At 41.4% G+C, this 23,084-nt stretch overlaps 1 protein-coding gene across 1 annotated transcript in view; it reads right to left on the reverse strand.

Annotated features, from left to right (window-relative positions):
• Nucleotides 1-23,084, reverse strand: part of PAH (phenylalanine hydroxylase) — a 146,935-nt gene that overhangs the window by 28,129 nt on the left and 95,722 nt on the right. Inside the window, exons 5-11 of the mRNA XM_073651525.1 lie at nt 15,017-15,084; nt 12,506-12,702; nt 5,823-5,958; nt 5,559-5,628; nt 5,412-5,468; nt 2,695-2,790; nt 2,395-2,528 (exon numbers count right to left, since the gene is read on the reverse strand). Coding sequence (XP_073507626.1) covers nt 2,395-2,528; nt 2,695-2,790; nt 5,412-5,468; nt 5,559-5,628; nt 5,823-5,958; nt 12,506-12,702; nt 15,017-15,084 — 758 coding nt within the window. The remainder of the gene's footprint in view (nt 1-2,394; nt 2,529-2,694; nt 2,791-5,411; nt 5,469-5,558; nt 5,629-5,822; nt 5,959-12,505; nt 12,703-15,016; nt 15,085-23,084) is intronic.

Genomic DNA, 23,084 nt, shown 5'->3' on the forward strand with positions numbered 1-23,084 from the left:
ACTGTCTCATACACTGCTTAGGTAAGACTTTTGACCATAAGCATGCATTTTTTGTTAATGTTTTCAAAATCTTACAAGATGTCCATGATAGTGATGATCAAGCACTAAAATGCCCGGGTGCTCGGTACTCGAATCGAGCAGGTTGGACGCTTGGACGGGTTCGACTCGAGCTCTGGGTATAATGGAAGTCAATGAAAAACTCAAGCATTTTTCTGTAAGACCCTAATAGGAGGGCTGGGGAGGCAGGAAAATCAATTAAATGGATGGAAACAGCGCTCAAATGGAATGGGAACAGTATGGTGAAGACACCTGGATGCATCTCTTACTCACAGGACGCTGCTGGGAACAATGTTGTCAGAGGATTAGGGTATGTTCCCACAATCAGTGTTTCTTCGGGGTTTCATGCAGTTGAAGTTCCACATGAATCTCGCACCTCAGCTCACTTGCATTTTTCTTTGCGTTTTTGATGCATGCATTTTTGCATGCGTTTTTGACATATGTTTTTGTCTCTCTTTGGTGTGTTATTAGTTGTGCAAAGATATAAGATAGATAAATATGGAATAGATAGATATGGGTTAGACAGATAGTATCGTGCGTGTGTAGTTTACTGGACATAGATTAACCTAATAAATAAATTAAAAACACGACTTGGGGTTATTTTTGATGGCTTATATTATTAGAAGGTCTCTGGTTATTGGGCCCGTTCACCAATTTATTACCCAAAATGTTGAAACGAAGCTTCTCTGTAGTCCACGTTCCCCTACTCGGGCTCCAGCTACTGTGAATAGTAGTAAAGTGACCGATATTCAAAGGCATTTTTTGGGTAGAAAAACGTCAGTGTTAACATTCTGGGTAATAAATTGGTGAACGAGGAACTGTCTATTGTTTTTATTTCTGTCTTTTTATGTTTTTAAGGTATCCTTTTCTGGACTACTTCGGATTCGTTGGATTACTTTGGACCTGCATGGGATTTTTTTTTTTTTTTTCAATAAATTAGTGAACGAGGGATAGTGTGGAGGGAGTCTTTATTCAAATAAAGTGGTTTTTTTCTGTGTGTGTGATTTTATTTTTTATTACCGGGTTGGTAATAGGGGTGTCTGATAGACACCTCTTGTTTACTAACCCCAGAGGTTGATGGCAGATGTGAATTTTGGCAAATCACAGCTGTCATCAACCCCAATTACCATTACCCTGATTGCCACCGCACCAGGGCAATCGAGAAGAACCGGGCAAAGTGACAGAACTGGCGCATCTAATGTGCTGAGCCTCTTCTGGGGCAGCTGTGGGCTTGTATTTTTAGGCTGGAATGGGCCCAATAACCAGGGACCTTCCCAGGCTGATAATATAAGCCAGCAGCTGTCTGCTTTACCTTGGCTGATTATAAAAAAAAATAGTGGGGACCCCACTTCATTTTATTAAATTATTTATTATTAAAATCAGACTAAAAACACCTGTGTAAATGCATTTACAATGCATGTGCTTTTTATTAACTGCGAATTTACGGCATCTAATGCAAGTCTATGGGCAAATTCCGCACTGGAGACTGAGCGTTTCCGCAAGAGAAATTGATATGCTGCAGCTCGGAAATCCACACCACAGGTGATTTTATGCAGCATAAAAAAGAAGCACAGTGGGCATGGGATTTCTATTAATGCCATCCACTGTGCGTGTACTGCACAACGTAGCGTTTTGGACACTGCAAAAATACGCTGCGTCCAGAACATTAGTATCACTGATCATGGGCATGCAGACTGATGCCAGTAGCCAACATGCCTACGGCATTACGGTGTATGGCAGGCAATCGCCGCATGTTTATTGGTTGTCTAACAGCCATGAAACATGTGGGGCGGGGACTCGAGCATGGCACTCGAGCACCTGAGAAGGGGACTTAGATCTTTATCAATAAGTGCACTGATCTTTCCATATGATTTTTAAATAAATGGATTACTATTGAATTCAGACCATATACTCAATGGTAGTTTACTCTCCTACAAATTTAATAGGAAGATTAATCCATATTTTTGTGGTTCATTTAATTTATGGTCCAGATAGCCACTTTACATTAAAGGGACAGTGGCCTGTACCATATATAGATTGACAGAAAAATAATTTCTCATTGTCATCTATGATATTCTACTGAGAATTTGTGCAATTAATTTGTCAATTTAAATAAGCCACTAATTTTATATAATAGATCATTTCAGCAACCTATTTTATCAATTTTATAAGATAATTAATAAAAGTTATATTTTAATTCACATTCTTTTTCCCCCTTTTTTTCCCTTCCCTCAATATATATAATTTGAATAAGTGGTGTCCACTTATGTGAATCTATGATTTTCGCCAAGTTTATCATCTCATTCTAATAAAGTAAAATCTTGTGACGAGTCTCACCTCACTTTTTCCTTTGCATCTTCAAAACTTTCAGCGATAAAGTAAATAGGCTGGAACTCAGTTATCGGGTATTTCTGCAAGGCAGTCTTCTCGGGTTCAAAGGGCTTCAGTTCAGGTTTCTCTGTCAAACAATACTGTAAAAGTCGTAAACAAAATGAATTAATAAATGCATGTGTACTGTAATGACTAGAACTTGTGGTTAAATAATGATTTCTGTAACAGACAGAGAATGTCATAACTGTGAAGGTTTGGCAAAATGACAATGATAACTTATAAAGCATGAAAAAAACTTTTTCAAACCTGCAATTCTCCAAATGATGAAAGCAGCCCTGCTCCATAAGCCTTTATTTTATCATCTTGTTTGCAAAGTCCAAATTCGGCAGTAAACCAGTATACCTAATGATTAAAAAGAGTAGAGAAAGTATTTCATTAAGTTACAGCTGAAGCGACAAGATACTTAAAACTGCTCTAATCCTGACATTACTGTAACTGTAAGTACCTGTGTGTTACATACCTTTTATATAACGCCAGAACAGACTGCAGTATTATACACGTGTTGTGGAATAGTCATGTACATCAATCTTTAAACATTCATATTGTAGAAATGTAACTTACATCAGTCCCATTTCTATATTTTAGACACATTTTAGACATACATATTCTAGGTACTGTATCAATTCATTAGTTTTTTTTTTTGTTGAGTGTGGGAATAAAGTTAGATACCCAAACACAAGGTTGCCAACCATCCAGAAATTCATGGCCACTCTTTTCCCAGTCCGCAAAAAAAAAATTGAAGCTTTTGGATTTTTTTCTTTAATTTAGAGCTTGTACAGATTATTAGGGCTGTAATTTTCATCTTTTTACAATTCACAGTGAATACACTTAATGTTTTCATATCAGAATATTGGGCTGTAAATACACATATCACTTAAAATCTTATTGATTAATTATATAGTTTTACAATATGCCAATAAAAAATGTTGGCTGTCTACGGTTTTAGGTTTAGTAAAAAATGAAAAATGAAGTTGGTAACTCTAAATCCACAAAACCAAAGAAAGAATGTACAAACTCTAGGAAGATGTGACACTGGTAAACACTCAAAAATAACTGCTACCAGGCAATCAGGGTAGTTGAAGAGGTCAGTGGAGTAGTCACGCACACAGAAGAGGCAAAGCGCTCAAAAGAGAGTTACAGAGGGTCCCAACTTTTTAAATGGAGTATGTCAGCTGGTTTTTGCTATTTAATCCAAGAGCAGCATAATATAGAGCAAGTGAACCTGATTCCAAGGATGTGTCATGTACTGGGCCATATGTTGCACTTTTAATACAATCAGTGTTTTATCAGCAGGAGATTATCACTGACGGACTAGGTCTCATGTGCGCAGCAGTCTGGCTAATCTGTGTAACCCCATCCGAACCACTGGTTGGCAGCTTGGCATAGGAAGCTGCCAATCAGTGGTGTGGGCGGGGTTATATACAGTTTAGCATTATGATCACTGCTACATCTACAACAAATAAAACAGGGATTCAATCAAAACTAAACCAAGCAGTCTAGTAAGTGATACATCACATGAATCAGACTTTCTTGCTCTATATTATGCTGATCTCAGAGTACATAGTAAAATCCTTCTGGCAGATTCCTCTTAATTGTATGGGCATGAAAGTTTAATGATGGCTCGGTAAGGCGATTGCAGAGTTTCCATTTTGCCTTGTTTTTGGCTTTCCTTTAGCTTTCTCTTCATAAGCCCATAAGCTATTTCCCCCAACCTCAACAAACACATGGCCCTTTCTGCCCCCCCCACCTTCAATTTAGTTAGAGTGTAACCGTTTATAAATTGTTGTTATATATATTTTAGAGCCTCTTAAATGCCTTGTAGAACCGAGATGATTCGGATTCTGACAACCGCACTGATAGCACAAGCCATTGTGTAGAGGCACTGAGCTCACTAATCTGTTGGACATTTAATGGGCTCCAGGATTTCATAGATCTTATAAAGTTTAGTTAGGCTGTGTTCACATATTGTGTTTTTTCAGTGTTTTTTTTTTCTGCAGCAAAATCTGATCTCTTGACAGGAAGGTTTGTTCAGGATTTTGCTTGTTTTTTTGCTGTGTTTTTTGGCTGTGTTTTATTCACAGTCCTTTAGTCTCTTTACGCATATACATAAGGTTCAGTGGAAAGAAAAATCTCATTCTATTTCATCAGGTTTTGGAACAAAAAACGCTGAAAATACTGACACCTGCATTTTTGGTGTGTTTTTTCATTAACCAATTTCTTTCAATGGGTGAAAAACGCTGAAAAAACACTGAAAAAAGTGACATGCTCCATTCTGCAAAAAAACATGCAAAGCACAAAATACTGATCAAACAAAAACCAATGTGTGTGCATGAGATTTCTGGAATCTCATAGACTTTGCTGGTACTGTAAAACGCAGCTGAAAATTTGCATAAAGAAATGCATCAAAAAACCACATCAAAAATGCAATGTGTGAACATAGCCTTACACTGTAATCGAGCATGTGATTTCAATGGAAAGAGAGGAGTAAGCTGCTGACAGTTACCTCTGGTGGTGACTTATCTTTCCTGAGAACAGAAGTATCAGATTATAAATTTAACCATGCCCGATCTTCATTCCCCTGATATCAGAAAATAGTCGGCTAGTACCCCTGAAATTGGCAATTTCATCTGATTTGTTCTAACATGTGGGCACCTTTACGTTGGTCTGCAGGGTTTGGTACTCCAACAGCCTACCATCTACAACCTTCTGTCATATGTTATACTTCCTCTGTCTGCAACATAGATTTTTTTGTTTCCTCCCAATAGGAAAGCATGATAAGATCAAGAAACTCGAAAAATCATGCAGCTTTTTAATGTAATGGAGGAATATTCTTATAGACCAGATTATAAATGATGTGCCGTGTACTGAGAAGAAAGAGGGGTAGGACACTATGCAACAAATACAGATCTAAAAGGGTTTAAAAAGAAATTCCAAATGTTAATAAAAGAAATAAAGGCTTTTACCGTAGCCAACATTTCAATGTATTCATCTGGTGCCCCAAGAGATGCCAATCCAATCTCCTGAAAGCATATTCAAAAAAAGGTTATTCTGAATGACATAACTCTTTACTTTTATTTTAAAGTATTATATATTTAATATGTAATTCTTACTTGTGAAAATTGGGCAAAACTTGGATCAGCAAAGAGGGGTGCATGTCCTAAAAGCTCATGGCAAACATCACTGCAGAAAAAGACAAAAAAGCCCACAAAATTTTCGAAAAGTTTAATGACTGAACATAAAGCAGGAAATTAGAATTCAACAACCTGTAAACTTACTTTGTTACTTTAGGTAAGCAATTTTAGAGAAAAAAACGATTCACGTTGCAGTTTAGTTTAACAGCTACAACACTAGAAAACTGAAGGAAATGTACTCACGGCTCCGGTGTATACATGGGTTTTGACGAATGACGAATATACTGAGTTGAGTGAAATACTCTGAATGCCAAACCAGCCAGGAAATCTCGTGATGACAGCAAACCAGCAACAGGACGTAAACGGAAACCAGTACAAGCTTTATGGAAGATACAGAAGCAAATGACTATGTAACTTGGACATGACTATTTCATACTATATGCAAAAGGTAAAGCATGAGAGTCTGGCTACATATAAAGAGCTACCAGTCTTGAACAGGGTTCTCCAACTCCGGTCCTCAAGCCACCAACAGATCATGTTTTCAGGATTTCCTTAGTATTACACAGGTGATGGTATTCTTGCCTGTGGAGGTGATGAAATTATCACATGTGTAATACTAAGGAAATCCTGAAAACATGACCTGTTGGTGGCTCGAGGACCGGAGTCGGGGAACATTGGTCTAGAACATAATTCCTACTGATTACAGATGGCACAAAATGATTTACAGGATCTGGTCCAGTGGCCACATCAGTAATCTGCAGTCACCACAGGGAGTCCGGAGAACTGTCTCTTAACTGACGGTATCTCTGGCTCCTCTTTCGATTAGCCAGCCTGGCATGATGTCATCATTGTGGCGTGACACAAGTGCTATTGTGGTGGGCTGGCCAAACAAAAGTAGATGACGGCAGGCAAGAGGTGGTTTGCAGGGCTGACTTCCAACGTCCATAGATTACTGAGGTGTCCATTGGACCAAGCCCTGAGAATCAATTTACCCCTTTCATTCATATTGCATTCAGTAAGCAACCAACCAGACCGTAAACTAAAAATATTGGACTCGTGGCTGTAACTCATGCACATTTTATCTGTACTAGCATTGTCTGAAGTTATAATGGAAGTCAATTTAGTCAGCCTACATTTGATACCTTCTCCAGTATCCAAGGGGTAACATTTCTGCAAATTGATATTTTGGTTTAGGCTATTATCCTAAGTCATGTGATAAGGCTCGTTGGAGAGTCAATATTGACTTTTAGGATTGCTACTTCCTATAGGTGGCACCAGAGTTCTAGTTGTTTTCCTCTCTGAAGAGACAATTTACACCTTCTCCAGAAATTATATAACGTAGACATCATGTCTGAATAAGTAGTTTTATATATATATATAATTTGTATTTTATTGTCTTTGACTTTGTAAATGAGAATGGCAATATGTTATGGAAGACTAAAAAATGCTATGGACAAATAGATAATTTGAATAAGCTATGGGCATGTTTTTCTTGGTATAAGTTCTGATGACCATTTCTTCAGATGTTTTCATTTATTTAAATTGTAAATTGCCTCTTCAGAGAGAAGGAGGACTTGAACTCTATAGCACCACTTATTGGAAGCTGCAATCCTACAAGTCACTATCGACCCTTTAACGAGTCGTGCAATATGACTAGGGCCGGCTCCAGGTTTTTGTGGGCCCTGGGAGAAAGAGTCTCAGTGGGCCCCTTTGACACATACCACGATTCATGATGCAGAGATACGGCGGAGAAATATATATATAGTACAAGTCCTAAGATTTCACTTCTTACATAACATGAGTGATATCTATTGTAAATTCCACGATAGCTCAGAAACTGGCGAATCCTCACAGCGCACAGTGCATCACTAAGTCCTCCATACAGTATTATGGGCACTACTAAGTCCTCCATATGACGCGCCCAGGGGATGGGGACGACTCGGCGCCCGGGGCTTGTTGTTCGTTTTTGGGGATGCCGCGGTGGCCGGCTCCCGAGGCCATACCCTGGGGTCACTCTTAAAAGCAAGGAATTGGAGCAAAGGTGTATTGGATAGGGAAAGTTCGTGACGCCACCCGTGGTGTCTGGTGAGGATCACCAGCGCTGCTACAGTCCTCTGAGGCCAGTGATCAGGCAGCTTAGTTGGTGCAGCTCCCCACAGGTGGAGCGGGGCCTCAGGGCAGCGTAGGAGAAGGGATGAAGGACAGAGGGGACCCAGCCGAGTCAGAAGAAGAAGAACAGGCACACTCACAACAGTTCACTTCAGTACCTTTACTGGTGGTGTTTCAGGCACGATCCAGGGCACTGTAGGGTGAAGGGTGCATTTCAGGACTCTCCCCAGTGAGCGGGTGTGGGGCCTCCTGTTTCTTGCCTTTTCCTGATAAGTTTATGACCTGCTTGGAGCTAGGCCTAAGTTGGTCTCTGTCTTGCACCCGCTGACCTAGTGGTAGGGCCTTCTGTTGGAGTTCACACTCCCTGGTCTCTTGGGCCTCAGTGACTCCTGACCCTGGTATATCAGTCAGCTTTTGGTGTTCCTGGGACATATAGTTCGCCAGGGGTTCCGGTTGTTTTCTGCTGGTCGTAGAGATCCCTGCAGACGCGGACCCGGTGTCCAGTATATGGTTGTGGGGTGAGCTGGGTAAGCTCCTCTGCCCCCTATGTAGCTCGCTTACTCCACTTGCCTTCGGCCACGCTCGGGGCCCTCACTAGGCTTCACACTGGCAGTAGGCCTCGCTACTCTTCACCGCTCTTACGGCGTCGGCACGCCTTAGGCTCACTAACCTGAGCTCCCTGAGTCTGGGCTGGACTGACTTCCTCACAGACTGCACTCTCTGTGGACTCCAGACTAGACTAAACTGCCTAGCTCCACCTTCCCTATTTATATCCCTAACGGGCTCCCTCTGGTGGTCTGAGGTGAAAGGTGGAGGTGTGTGAATGCTATGAGGGCCTCTTGTGGAGGAATCCGTCCATGCACCCCTCTAGGATCTGTGGCACCAATGCACAGCAGGGCGCCACACCTACAGTATTATGGGCACCACATAGTCCTCCATACAGTATTATGGGCCCCACATAGCCCTCCATACAGTATTATTGGCCCCATATATTGCTCCATACAGAATAATGGACCCCATAAAATGCTCCATGCAAAATTCTGGTCCCCATATAACACCCCATACAGAATACTGGTCCCCATATAACACTCCATACAGGATACTGGCCCCCATATAACTCTCCATGCAGGCTGTGCCCCCAAATAATGCCCCATGCAGGCTGTGACCCCACATAATGCCCCATTTAGCCTATTGCCCCCCTCACATAATGCCCCATGGAGCCTGTTCTCCCACCCCCCATAATGCCTAAAGGCAGCCTGTTTCCCCTCCTATAATTCCCCATGCAGCCTGTTCTCCCAATCCCCATAATGCCCCATGCAGCCTGTTTCCCCCCTATAATACCCCATGCAGCCTGTTCTCCCCTCCATAATGACCCATGCATCCTGTTCCCCCCATAATGCCCCATGCAGTCTGTTATCCCCCCTGTAATGCCCCACGCAGCCTGTTCACCCCCCATAATGCCCCATTCAGCCTGTTCTCCCCCTATAATGCCCCAAGCAGCCTCTTCTCCCCCATAATGCCCCATGCAGCCTGTTCCCCCCCCATAATGCCCTATACAGCCTCATACATAAAAAAATCAAATACTCACCTCACTTCTCCTCACCTGCTGCCACTGCTCCGGGGCTTCTCAACCGCATCTTCCTGCTCTGCGCTGTGACTGCTCAGGAGAGGGCATGGTGGATAGACGTCACCGCGCCCTCTGACCTGAGGGGTCACAGTGCAGCAGCCTCGGAAGACACCGGACCTGCTGCGGAGGCACGGGGAGAGGTAAGTATTGTGCCGGCTGCCGGGGCCCTGAACAAGCATCGGCGTGATCGACGGTGAGTGGGCCCCCCCACCTGCTCAGGTCCCCGCCACTTGCCCGGGTGCTCCGGGTGCTGACGCAGGGCCTGAATATGACTTAGGATAATAGCCAAAACAGAATCTCAATTTGCAGACAGTGTTTCAGGCTATTGGCCCTCGTCAGTGCAAAGTATGAGAACTGTTTTGGCTAGGTGAGAGGATCTGAACTGAGTTCATTTATTTAGGCAGTCTGCTCACACTAATAATGCTGTTATTGGAGGTACTTTTCAATATGGACATGACCGTTATATTTGGTGACCAACTCCATTTAGCCTTATTTATAAAAGCTATAGCAACCAGAAAATCAAAGAGGTTGTCCTGGCTTAACATATTGATGACCTATCTACAGTATAGGGAAATAAATGGGAGATAAACTGCAGCAATTCTTAGCGGCTGCTGAATGCATGGAGCTGTGGTATTCCATTCTGTATATTGCGTACATTCGACCCTGCCAGAGCAGGTACCAACCACCCAGTGGGGGTGCTGAGTGTTGGACCCCCACCAATCTCATATTAATGAACTATCCTATGGATAAGTTTTGGTTATCAATGTGTTAGTCCCAGACAAACCCTTTAAGCATATTTTTCATTTTTCTTATGAAAGATAGAAAATGAACAAAATGTTTTGATGCTGTGACTAGATTATAGATTACCCTAGTTTTTACACTACTGGAGTTAAAATCTATATTTTACATATATTTAGTCATCAATTTCATATCTGCTTGCTAAGGCAATCTTGACATGTCTATTGCAGTGTATATTTGGTGTATACCCTGAAAGAGCTTCTGGTGCATATACACCAAATGTATATAGACATGACGGATGGCAAGAAAAAAATTGTAAAAAGTTATACTTTGATATAACTTTTTCAATTTTATAAGAAAGTGTATTCTGCTGCACATTATCATGCCACTGTTAAAAAAGCATACTACATGCGCCAATGTTAAAAAAAAAAACATTCCACTTAGTATAGCTGTCTTTTTATATGGGGCCTCTGCATGACTTAGACAAAGCTGAATATGACACTTGCACTAATGAATAATCATTTTCATTGCTCATCGCTCTTTTATGACCGGACCATTTCCCGTTTTTGTGCTTTCGTTTTTTGCTCCCCTTCTTCCCAGACCATAATTTTTTTATTTTTCTGTCAATATGGCCATCTGAGCGCTTGTATTTTGTGAGACAAGTTGTACTTTTGAACGATACCATTGGTTTTACCATATTGTGTACTGAAAAACGGGAAAAAAATTCCAAGTGCAGTGAAATTTCAAAGTTGTTCTTTGTCTTTTTGCTAACCTGACCTGCCATTATGATTCTCCAGGTTATTACCAGTTCTTATATACCAAACATGTAAAGGTTCTTTTTTATTTAAGTAGTAAAAAAAAATCCAAACTTTGTAAAAAGAAAAAAAAAAAAAAAGGCGCCATTTCCGAGACCCAAAGCGTCTCCATTTTCGGGATCTGGGGCTGGATGAGGGCCTATTTTTTGTGCGCCAAGCTGAAGTTTTTATTGATACCATTTTGGGGTAGATCCGATGTTTTGATCGCCGTTATTGCATTTTATAGCAATGTAGTGGTGACCAAAAAAACATAATTCTGGCGTTTTAAATCTTTTTTCATTACACCATTTACCGATCCGATTAATTATTTTTATATATTGGCAGATTCTGAACTCGGTGATACCAAATATGTGTATATTTGATTTTTTTTTTTAATTGTTTTATTTTGAATGGAGCGAAAGGGGGGTGATTTAAACTTTTATAGTTTTTTACATTTTTTAATAAACTTTTTTTTACACTTTCTGCATGCTTCAATAGTCTGAATGGAAGACTAGAAACTGCAGTTTTCTGATTGCTTCTGCTACACACAGGCGATGATCAGATCGGCGCTCATAGCAATCTGGCAATGACAACCACTGGGGTTTCCTGCAGACCCCGGGTTGTCATACCAACCCATCGGCAACCCACGGTCATGTGACATGGGCACTGATGTGAGGGGCCAATGACACGCATCCGGTTTGCGCGAGTTAAATGCCGCTGTCAGAGATTGACAGGGGCATTTAACTAGTTAACAGCCTCGGGTGGATCGCGATTCTATCCGCGGCTGTCAGGGGCACAAGACTGCTGGACAGATCAGCTGTCATGTGCCAAGAAAGGTGCGGGCTCAGAGCCGGAGCACACACCAAAGGGAGGGACCTGACATGTGTCGTAATAGTGCGACATGTCAGAAAGGGGTTATTTGAGTGGTCAGAGAATACTTTTTACAGGTCAATGAGTAAATTTACATGAAGAAGACAAGAATCTTTCCATTAACAAACTGAATCATAGATCAACACGCAAAATACAATTCTTAATAAGCACTAAAAGAAAAAATGGTATTATACTGTCTTAGCCGGTTCAAAGAAGTTTAATTGATCTCAACAAAATACAAGATTATTATATTCTCTGATTGAGAGCAATAAAACTTCTCAATATGGGCTGTTACCGTAGGTGCATTTCAATACTTTGTCCTTGATTTATCAAAGCTTTTACGCCAGAATTGTGGCATAAAAAGCTTTGAAAAGTTGCAAAATTTAGTCTGCACTAACATTTAGTGACTTTTGGAAGTCTCATGCCCCTTTCACCCAGCTCCAACAAAATGTGCAGAGCTGGAGCAGGACAGGGTGTAGCAAACCCCGCTTGTCAAATTTATGACAAGTTGTGGTGTTCCTTCCACCAAAAATCTTACTCCTGTCTTAGACTGGAGTAAGATTTGTGGCAAGGCGCACACGACACTTTTCAGATGTGCACCTCTTAATGAATCAGGAGCGTCTTACTTCTCGTAGGCCTTCTCATCAAGACTGACATGAAAAATGGCAGTCTTGATGAATCGGGGTCTATGTATCCAATGCAAACCCCTTCATGTACACTAGGTGCACACAAATTAGCTCATATTTCACCCAACAATTTGTCAATAATTGAGCCATGTTAATACATACTTTGAAGAAAATTGGAGACATCTTCGAGTTGAGGAATATTATTTTCATTATATCCACAATATTTTTCCAGCAGAGGAAACACATGGTTATGTTCATAGCAAGCATGTGTGGGGTAGAGCGACTTCAGCTCTTTAAACACTATACCCCAAGTCTTTTTTTCCTCCTCTGTGTAAGTAACACGGGGAATAGGTTGACCACTAAAAAGAACACAAAACAAGGAAAACAAGGCAGTCATTCCATATTGCTGAATACATATAGTTCTAAAAACACTCAACTAAAAGCTGCAACTGGAAGAGCTGTTATTTGTATTGTTTCTCTATTTAGTATTTTCAGCTCATAATGAATTGTTATTCTGCAGCTCTACCCATTAAAGAAGTGCTGACATGTCTGTTTTAGTTAATACTTGTATTCTCTGTGAAATATACATTCTAGAGCATCTTTACTTGTCAATCGATATTGTGCAGTTGCTCTGTTATTTTTCCTAAACATTTATGAATAAATTGACAACTGGGTGTTTTCATTTCTTTTCTCAAAGGGGTGTGTCCTTACACAGTCTGACAATGTTAGCACTGAATGGACAGTGTCAGTCTGTGCAGAGACATTATACTAAGATGGTGATACCTAGTTTTTAATTTAATCATACATTTCTAGGAAGAATAGTAGAGGAATGATGCAAATACCTAAGATAAGTATGTTATTAGACTAGACTATAGTTCATGTGTTAACAGGAATCTGTCACCAGATTTTTTGCTATCCCATCTGAGAGCAGCATGACGTAGGGGCAGAGACCCTGATTCCAGCAATGTGTATATTACTGGGCTGCTTGCTGCAGGTTTGAAAAATTCAGTTTTATCTGCTACAGATTTACAAGTTCTCTGAATGCTGAGCTCTGTATAACCCCGCCCACCCCACTGATTGACAGTTTTCTGAGTACACTGTGCATAGGCAGAAAGCTGTCAATCAGTGGTGGGGATAAGGTAATACAGGGCTCATGAATATGGAGGACTATATGGCAGCAGGTTTACTAGTTCTCTAGTGATAGTTTCCTGCTGATAAAATAGTGATTTTAGCGAAACAGCCCTTTGCAGCCAAGTAAGTGACACATCACTGGGATTAGGGTCTTTATCTATCCATTATGTCTCAGGTTAGGGGGAAAAAACCTAAAGATAGACTCCCTCTAAAGGATGAGGTATGAATGCCATTAACATTTTACAGGACCATTTACAGTTTCCTATTCTACAGAATTGCAATGTATCTGTAAACATTGGATGCTATACTGATGGTCCGTATAGCATGCTTTTTTTTTCTCGCACTGTCTGATTTCAGAGTGAAATCGCAGCATACTGTGATTTTTTTCTCATGCCAAATACAGCTGAGAAAAGATATGCAGATCTGCGCTTCCTCATTGTATTGGTCTGAGCGCAATCCAATTTTTTATCAGATTGCACTTGTCCGAGTTATATGCCAGTGTGAGCGTACCCTAAGGCTATGTTCACACATCATGTTTTTTTCAGCATTTTTTTATGCAAATTTTCCGCTGTGTTTTGCAGTACCAGAAAAGTCTATGAGATTCCAGAATTCTCTGTTCACACATCATGGTTTTTTTTTTCAGGATTTTGTTTTTTGCATGTGTTTTTTGCAAAATAGAGCATGTTACTTATTTCAGCATTTTTTCAGCTTCAGACTTTTTTCACCCATTGGAAGTAATGGGTGGTGAAAAAAAATGCACCAAAAATGCAGGTGTCAAGTTTTCATAGTTTCTTCAGCATTTTTTGTACCTAAACCAGAATGAGATTTTTTTTTTCACTGAACTATTTGTACTTGCATAACAGAGACAAAATTACAGTTAAAAAAAATGCTGAAAAAACGCACCAAAAAGGCACCAAAAAAAAGCAAAAGCGCAAGAAAACAGCAACAAAAATCTTGAACAACCTCCCAGCACGAGATCAGGTTTTGCTGCAGAAAATGAACACTGAAAAAACCATGATGTGTGAACATAGCCTTAGAGTGAAACTTTCAGCAACAGATCTGCCACTTGAGCATACCCCTACGTTATGTTGTGAATGTTCTCAGAAAAATGTTGCCAAATATTCGTAGGTGTTTTTAACATTGTAATTTTGCATGAATTTATTTAAAAGCAGATGTATATACGTATTAAAATGTGGATTTTCCTCATGATACTATTATAGGGAAAGTCCAAGGTTGTATACACCACAGAAGTAGACCAAGCAGCTGATTTTGACACTTTGAAAAACTGGGGCCCAGGCGTGGTGTAACCCACATATTTTGCCACTGGGTGGAAAGAAACTGACACCCCATTCCATATTGGTAGTGCATTGTCCCAAGAGTAATGGAAAGTATATGGATGAGGAAGCAAACACCTGACTTGTCTATTCTGGTTGGAAAAACTCATCAATGGGAAGGCCCATTTTGGTCTTCATTATGGATTATATTATTGATCTTTGCTACAGGGCTATGCTTTCAGAATATGCAAAGAAAAATATAACCTACTGTTTGTAATTAAATGCAATGTCAGCAAACTCTTTGCGTCTGGCCCGGTAAATAGGATCAGTGAACCCCTAAAATGATAAAAAAAAAATACATAATAATTGGTTTATGACTTCATCTTTCATAAGTATAATGCATATTGATATGGGTTAAATAGTGCCCCACTATTAAGCAATTTTACATTACATACCAAGGAACTGCATAATCAAAAATGTAATAAATAAAAAATACAATAGAACAGCCTCTGAGATGAAAGGGACACAATCCAGGACATGACACTCAGTAGGATATGCAACTAAGATTTAAGCTTTATTGATAAGTCAGCATGCGGAAATAGAAGGATGGCCAAAGTTTCAGTCTGTCCCAGACCTTAGTAACAGCCTATGTCCTATGGTTCATGGCAAATATAGATACTGGAACAAGCTTATAAACTTTATAATATCAATGAAGGGGACAGGAAATGTAGATCTTGGCTATAATACAGGTTTTACAGTAACTCAAGATCAGTACAAGATATGTAATTACAAATTTGCTCAACGTTTAGTACATACAGCGCTCAGCATAAATGAGTACACCCCCTTTGAAAAGTAATATTTTAATCATTATCTCACTGAACATAAGAACAATTTCCAAAATTTTGACAAGACTGAGTGTCATAGGACATTTTTTAACGCATAACATGAAAGTAAGGTTAATAAAATAAATTTTCACTACAAAAGCTTCAGTTTTACACAAATTAGTCTATGAAAAATGAAGGACAGCACCAGGTCTTCTAGGCATGGAATGAACAAGTTGGCAACATATTGCAACTGTTTCCATTCTTCAAGAAGGACTAAATTCTGGATAGAAAGTAATGTTCAACTTGCATCTTCAGAATTCCCCATAGGTGTTTCAGTTGGGTTTACATCGAGAAACATACTTTGTCATATTGGAATAGTGTACATCTACCAAGGGCAAAGAGTGATGGCAGCATCTTCTCTTTCAATATAAAGCAGTACATCTGTGAATTCATGATACAATCAATGAAATGTAGCTCCCTGACACTATGCAGCCCCACATATAAGGACATTGCCACCACCATGTTTCACTGTAGGTACCATGCATTCACAAAAAATGAATTTAGATAAATGCATGGTGCCTACATTGAAACATGGTGGTGGCAGTATCTTTATGTGCGGCTGCATAAGTGCTGCTAGTGTCGGGGAGCTACAAATCATTGATGGTATCATGCTACCATCACTTTGTGCCCTTGGTAGATGTGTACTTTTCCAACATGACAATTATCCAAAACATAAATCTGTTGCATTTCTGAAGAAAAACAGAGTGAAAGTGATTCAGTGGCCAAGTATGTCTCCTGATATTAATCCAATCAAACACCTATGGGGAATTCTGAAGAGACAAGTTGAGCATCACACTTCATCCACCATTTAGGCTCTAAAATAGGTCGTTCTTGAAGAATGGAAAAAAATGATGTTTGAATATGTCAACAACTTGTTTATTCCATGCCCAGAAGACTTGGTGCTGCCTTAAAAATCATGGAGGTCATCCAAAATACTAGATGTACTGTAGTAGTTTTTGATGTGGGGGTGTATGCATTTTTGTATCAACTAATTTGCGTAAAACTGAAGATTATATAATGAAAGCTATAGTATTAACCTTACTTTCACGTTATGGGTTAGGAAAATCTGTCTTGTAAAAATGTTGGAAATTGTTCATGTGTTCAGTGAGATATTAGTACTTAAAATCTTTCTTTTCAGAGGGGGTGTACTCATTTATACTGAGCACCGGACATTATACATTCTGTAAAATGTTTCGAAGATAGACATGCACAAGTCTATATTAGTTATATTAGTAATGAAGTTATCATAAGGCTAAGCTTCAGAAGAAAATATTGGTGATGCTTAATCATTGTAATCAGGATACAAGCTGTACTTCATATAGGGATATGAAGGTCTATTGATATTCAGCAAGACAAAGGCTTACTTCATAGATTATTTTAATGAATTATACAGGGATAAGTGTTTTGTCGTAGGGAGGAAATGACACAAGTAATAATGTTTATTTCTGCATCTCTTTTATTTCTCTTTTGAAAATATTACTCAGAACATCATGAATCAGGGAGTACAATGCTTTATGCATATTGGATCAATCTAGAGCACAAGTGACCAATTATCTATAATTACACCTAATCATTTAAAGTAATACAAGCAGTGAATATGTCCTGTATATATCATCTGTTTCCTGAGCAATGACCAGATTGTATAAAGCACACCTGATGCCGGACAATAGCAATAACAGAGCAGATGGGAGCTCTGACACATATGAATTGTAAATGCAGAATACTTGGGCAGGTGTGTAATAGCATTTTACTTTGGATTATCACTGCCATATACTGTATGTATAGTATGAATGAAGTTTTAACCTGTGCTGAAACAGAATGGCCCACAATTACTGCAGAAAGGTACTGATCCTCTTCAACTTTATGCATGCAAACTAATTAAAGATCAGTATGGTTCAGATTATTAATGTAAGGCCACGTTCACCTGTTCAGTATTTGGTCAGTATTTCACATCAGTATTTGTAAGCCAAAACCAGGAGTGGGTGATAAATACAGAAGTGGTGATGTGTTTCTATTATGTCTCCTCTGATTGTTCCACTCCTGGTTTTGGCTTATAAATACTGATGTAAAATACTGACCAAATACTGATAGTGTGAACGTGGCTGAATGCCCCTAGCCTGATGGTTTCACTGTGAGAAAGAAATAATGCAGACTTAAACATGCTATATTACAGAGGTATACTTATAAAAGCACCATATGGCAGCAGCTTCTACTGGTTTGTAATATTGTTCCACAATGACTTTTTGTGCGACTCTACAGGGTTTGCACATACCTTGTGTGAATGAACGCTTTTCTAGGTCTGTTTTGATGCAGATTATATCAAAATAAAACCACTCAATGTATTAATTTATTGAGAAAACATCTGGAGCCATAATAGTAAGTGATTAACGCTATGCAATATTCACGAGCCACCATACTAATACAGTGCAGTGATGGTAAGGACATAGGAGCTTTCACTTGCACCATGACTAACGCTGATAACTAACTCCTGTCTTTTTCCCTTTAGATGCTGCATAATCCCATCAGCGTGCTTGCCTTTTTTTTTCTAGTGCAATATCATTTTCATAAGAAAAAAGATGTTAATTGGTATTTCTGCATTTGTTGCAATCTCTACATTAAAATTATCACATTATGCACTGCGAAAACCAGTAAAGAAAAAGTTAAAAATGTCATAATAGCAGTTTTTTATACACTGCTCAAAAAAATAGAGGGAACACTTAAACAACAGTATATAACTCCAAGTAAATCAAACTTCTGTGAAATCAAACTGTCCACTTAGGAAGCAACACTGATTGACAATCAATTTCACATGCTGTTGTGCAAATGGAAGAGACAATAGATGGAAATTATTGGCAATTATCAAGACACCCTCAATAAAGGAGTGGTTCTGCAGGTGGGGACCACAGAACACATCTCAGTACCAATGCTTTCTGGCTGATGTTTTGGTCACTTTTGAATGTTGGTTGAGCTTTCACACTCGTGGTAGCATGAGACGGACTCTACAACCCTCAGAAGTTGCTCAGGTAGTGCAGCTCATCCAGGATGGCACATCAATGCGAGCTGTGGCAAGAAGGTTTGCTGTGTCTGTCAGCTTAGTGTCCAGAGGCTGGAGGCGCTACCAGGAGACAGGCCAGTACACCAGGAGACGTGGAGGAGGCTGCAAGAGGGCAACAACCCAGCAGCAGGACTGCTACCTCCGCCTTTGTGCAAGGAGGAACAGGAGGAGCACTGCCAGAGCCCTGCAAAATGACCTCCAGCAGGCCACAAATGTGCATGTGTCTGCACAAACGGTTAGAAAACAACTCCATGAGGGTGGTATGAGGGCCCGACGTCCATAAATGGGGGTTGTGCTCACAGCCCAACACCGTGCAGGACGCTTGGCATTTGCCTCAGAACACCAGGATTGGCAAAGTCGCCACTGGCGCCCTGTGCTCTTCACAGATAAAAGCAGGTTCACACTGAGCACATGAGACAGACGTGACAGAGTCTGGAGACGCCACGGAGAGCGATCTGCTGCCTGCAACATCCTTCAGCATGACCAGTTTGGCAGTGGGTCAGTAATGGTGTGGGGTGCATTTCTTTGGAGGTCCACACAGCCCTCCATGTGCTCACCAGAGGTAGCCTGACTGCCATTAGGTACTGAGATGAGATCCTCAGACCCCTTGTGAGACCATATGCTGGTGCGGTTGGCCCTGGGTTCCTCCTAATGCAGGACAATGCCAGACCTCATGTGGCTGGGCAGGGGCGGAACTACCGCCCGTGCAGCCGGTTCATTGAACGGGGGCCCCGAGGGAGAGGGGGCCCCTCCAGCCTCCAGCAGGGCCGCCATCAGGGCATGACTGCCCTGACTCCAGTATGGGGCCCGGCCGGCAGGGGCCCCCTCGGGGGCCCCCCTCTTGTGCGTCTCTCTCCTCATGGGGCCCCCGGCCCCATGCTATGCGCCGGGTCCGGGACATTTCAGCGCTGAGCTGCGCTGTTGCAGCAGCGCCTTCATGATTCCCCTGACTTCCTGTCATGTGACGGTGCCGTCACATGGCCGGAAGTCAGGAGAACCTGCTGTCAGCGATTTGGACGAGCGCCAGGATTCTGCAGGGATCGCATGGGGGTAAGTATAACAAGTTTTATTTTTTTTTAAATACAATTAACTAGGAGTGGAGAGATGGGAGATGCACATGTGTGTGTGTGTGTGTGTGTGTGGGGGAGATGGGAGATGCACATGTGTGTGTGTGGGGGGGGAGATGGGAGATGCACATGTGTGTGGGGGGGGATGGGAGATGCACATGTGTGTGTGGGGGGGAGATGGGAGATGCACATGTGTGTGGGGGGGAGATGGGAGATGCACATGTGTGTGTGGGGGGAGATGGGAGATGCACATGTGTGGGGGGGGGAGATGGGAGATGCACATGTGTGGGGGGGGGAGATGGGAGATGCACATGTGTGGGGGGGATGGGAGATGCACATGTGGTGGGGGGGGGATGGGAGATGCACATGTGTGGGGGGGGAGATGGGAGATGCACATGTGGGGGGGGTGAGAGAGGTGCACATGTGGTGGAGGAGGATGAGAGAGGGGCACATGTGGGGGAGGGGGACGAGAGAGGCACATGTGGGGGAGGGGGATGAGAGAGGGGCACATGTGGGGGAGGGGGTGAGAGATGTGCACATGGGGGGGATGAGAGCTGCACATGGGGGGGGTTTGAGAGCTGCACATGGGGGAATTGGGAGTAGGGGGATAATGAGCTGCACATAACGAATGTGGGGTGGGGGAGAGTAAATGATAAATGATGATGGGGTGGGGAGAGCACGGACATGATATAATGAATTGGGGCAGGGGGTGCATGTAAATATTGAATGCGGGGAGCAGGAAGTATAGAGTAGGGGGCGTTGCGGATGCAGGAGTGTGACTGGTAACAAATTGGCGGAAAGAGTAGAGGTTCTAATTAAATTATATATTAAGTGCCTATTTACAGTTAATGGGGGCACAGTGGTGGATTACAATTTATATTTGGAATGGTAGGTTGCATAATAACTAACCATATATTGATGGTGGATGCACGTCTGTATTCAGCTGCGTAATGTAGAAGTTGGGGAATGTGCTCTAGATAACTGTGTTATTTTATGCAGAGATGAGTCCTGGCTGGAAGACGTGAAGGCGGTCTGTGCTGGATGAAGGAGAAAAGCGAAGATGAAGGACTTCACCTAGAGACGTCACCGGTGAGTCAGTCTATTACATGTACACTGTGTATAATGTCACTGGTGATCACTGTATTACCTGTACACTGACACTATATACAGAGCTCCTGTGTATAATGTCACTGGTGATCACTGTATTACCTGTACACTGACACTATATACAGAGCTCCTGTGTATAATTTCACTGGTGATCACTGTATTACCTGTACACTGACACTATATACAGAGCTCCTGTGTATAATGTCACTGGTGATCCCTGTATTACCTGTACACTGACACTATATACAGAGCTCCTGTGTATAATGTCACTGATGATCACTGTATTACCTGTACACTATATACAGAGCTCCTGTGTATAATGTCACTGGTGATCACTGTATTACCTGTACACTGACACTATATACAGAGCTCCTGTGTATAATTTCACTGGTGATCACTAGATTACCTGGACACTTACGTTATACATACCATGTATAGAGCTTCCGTGTATAATGACACTTATGGTAATATTAGTAATGTGGTGGTAATATTAGTAATGTAGTGGTAATATGTGGTCTGGTCATGGTGTGGCAGTTTTTCTCCCTTCTGTGTGGTATTATTCGGTCACTATGTTGTGGTAATATGTGGTCTGGTCATGGTGTGGCGGTATTCCCTGTATGTGGTATTATTGGTCATTTAAAAAAAAAATGTATATGACACATTCCCTTAAAGAAAACTAAATAAAAATATATCTAAAAAGAGTATTGGATATTTTAAGAAAATTTTAATAGGTTAGAGTAGGGCCCGGCCAGAAGAGTCTACCTTATCGTGGTGGCGGCTTTAAAAATCTTTTGGCCAAAACAAAAGCTGATGGCTATGTATGTGGCGCCGTCACATGGCCGAACGTCAGGAGAACCTGGTGGCAGCGACGTGGACGAGCGCCATGATTCTGCAGGGATTGCATGGGGGTAAGTATAACAAGTTTTATTTTTTTTAAATACAATTAATTAACTAGGAGTGGGGGGAATCAGAGATGCACGGGGGGGATGAGAGATGCACATGGGGGGGTGAGAGCTGCACATGGGGGGGTGAGAGATGCACATGGGGGGGTGAGAGATGCACATGGGGGGGTGAGAGATGCACATGGGGGGGTTGAGAGATGCACATGGGGGGGATGAGAGATGCACATGGGGGGATGAGAGATGCACGGGGGGTGAGAGCTGCACATGGGTGGGATGAGAGCTGCACATGGGGGGGTGAGAGATGCACATGGGGGGTTATGTTTACATAACTTTGTTGCCTTATGAAGGGCAGGGGGGGCCCCACAAAATTTCTTGCACAGGGGCCCACTACAGTCTGTGTCCGCCCCTGTGGCTGGGTGTGTCAGCAGTTCCTGCAAGATGAAGGCATTGAAGCTATGGCCTAGCCCGCCCGTTCCCCAGATCTGAATCCGATTGAGCACATCTGGGACATCATGTATCGCTCCATCCACCAACGTCACATTGCACCACAGACTGTCCAGGAGTTGGCAGATGTTTTAGTCCAGGTCTGGGAGGAGATCCCACAGGAGACCATCCTCAATCTCATCAGGAGCATGCCCAGGCATTGTAGGGATGTCATACAGGCACGTGGAGGCCACACACAATACTGAGCCTCATTTTGACTTGTTTTCAGGACATTACATCAAAGTTGGATCAGCCTGTATTGTGTTTTTCCACTTTAATTTTGGGGGTGACTCCAAATCAAGGCCTCCATTGGTTAATAAATTTGATTTCCATTGATGATTTTTGTGTGATTTTGTTGTCAGCACATTCAACTTTGTACAGAACAAAGTATTCAATGAGAATATTTCATTCATTCAGATCTAGGATGTGTTATTTGAGTGTTCCCTTTATTGTGATGAAAAAAGTCTTGTGTAGGCCAAAATGAACAAAAGAGAACTAAAAGTCATCCCACAAAAAAATCATACAACTCCATAAAAAAATGCCATGGGGCTTTGACTTCAGTGACACAAAAACAAACGAAAAAAACTTGATTTTACTGGGCAAAAGTAGATAAAACAAAAAAATTATATATCAATTTATTATCGTCATAATCATAATGACCTGGCATCATGTAATTTAAACTGCATGGTAAATGCTGTAAAAACAACACCCAAAAATAATGGTAGAATATCTGTTTTCTTCCAACCCCTCCGATGAACAATTAATAAACACTATATAATATACTATTTGTATCCCAAAATGATGGTGTTAAAAAATTAATCTCTGCAAAAAACAAGCA

Source organism: Phyllobates terribilis, unplaced genomic scaffold (assembly GCF_046119375.1).
Source record: "Phyllobates terribilis strain yellow unplaced genomic scaffold, ASM4611937v1 Scaffold_11__3_contigs__length_659146591, whole genome shotgun sequence".
NCBI classification, from domain to species: domain Eukaryota; kingdom Metazoa; phylum Chordata; class Amphibia; order Anura; family Dendrobatidae; genus Phyllobates; species Phyllobates terribilis.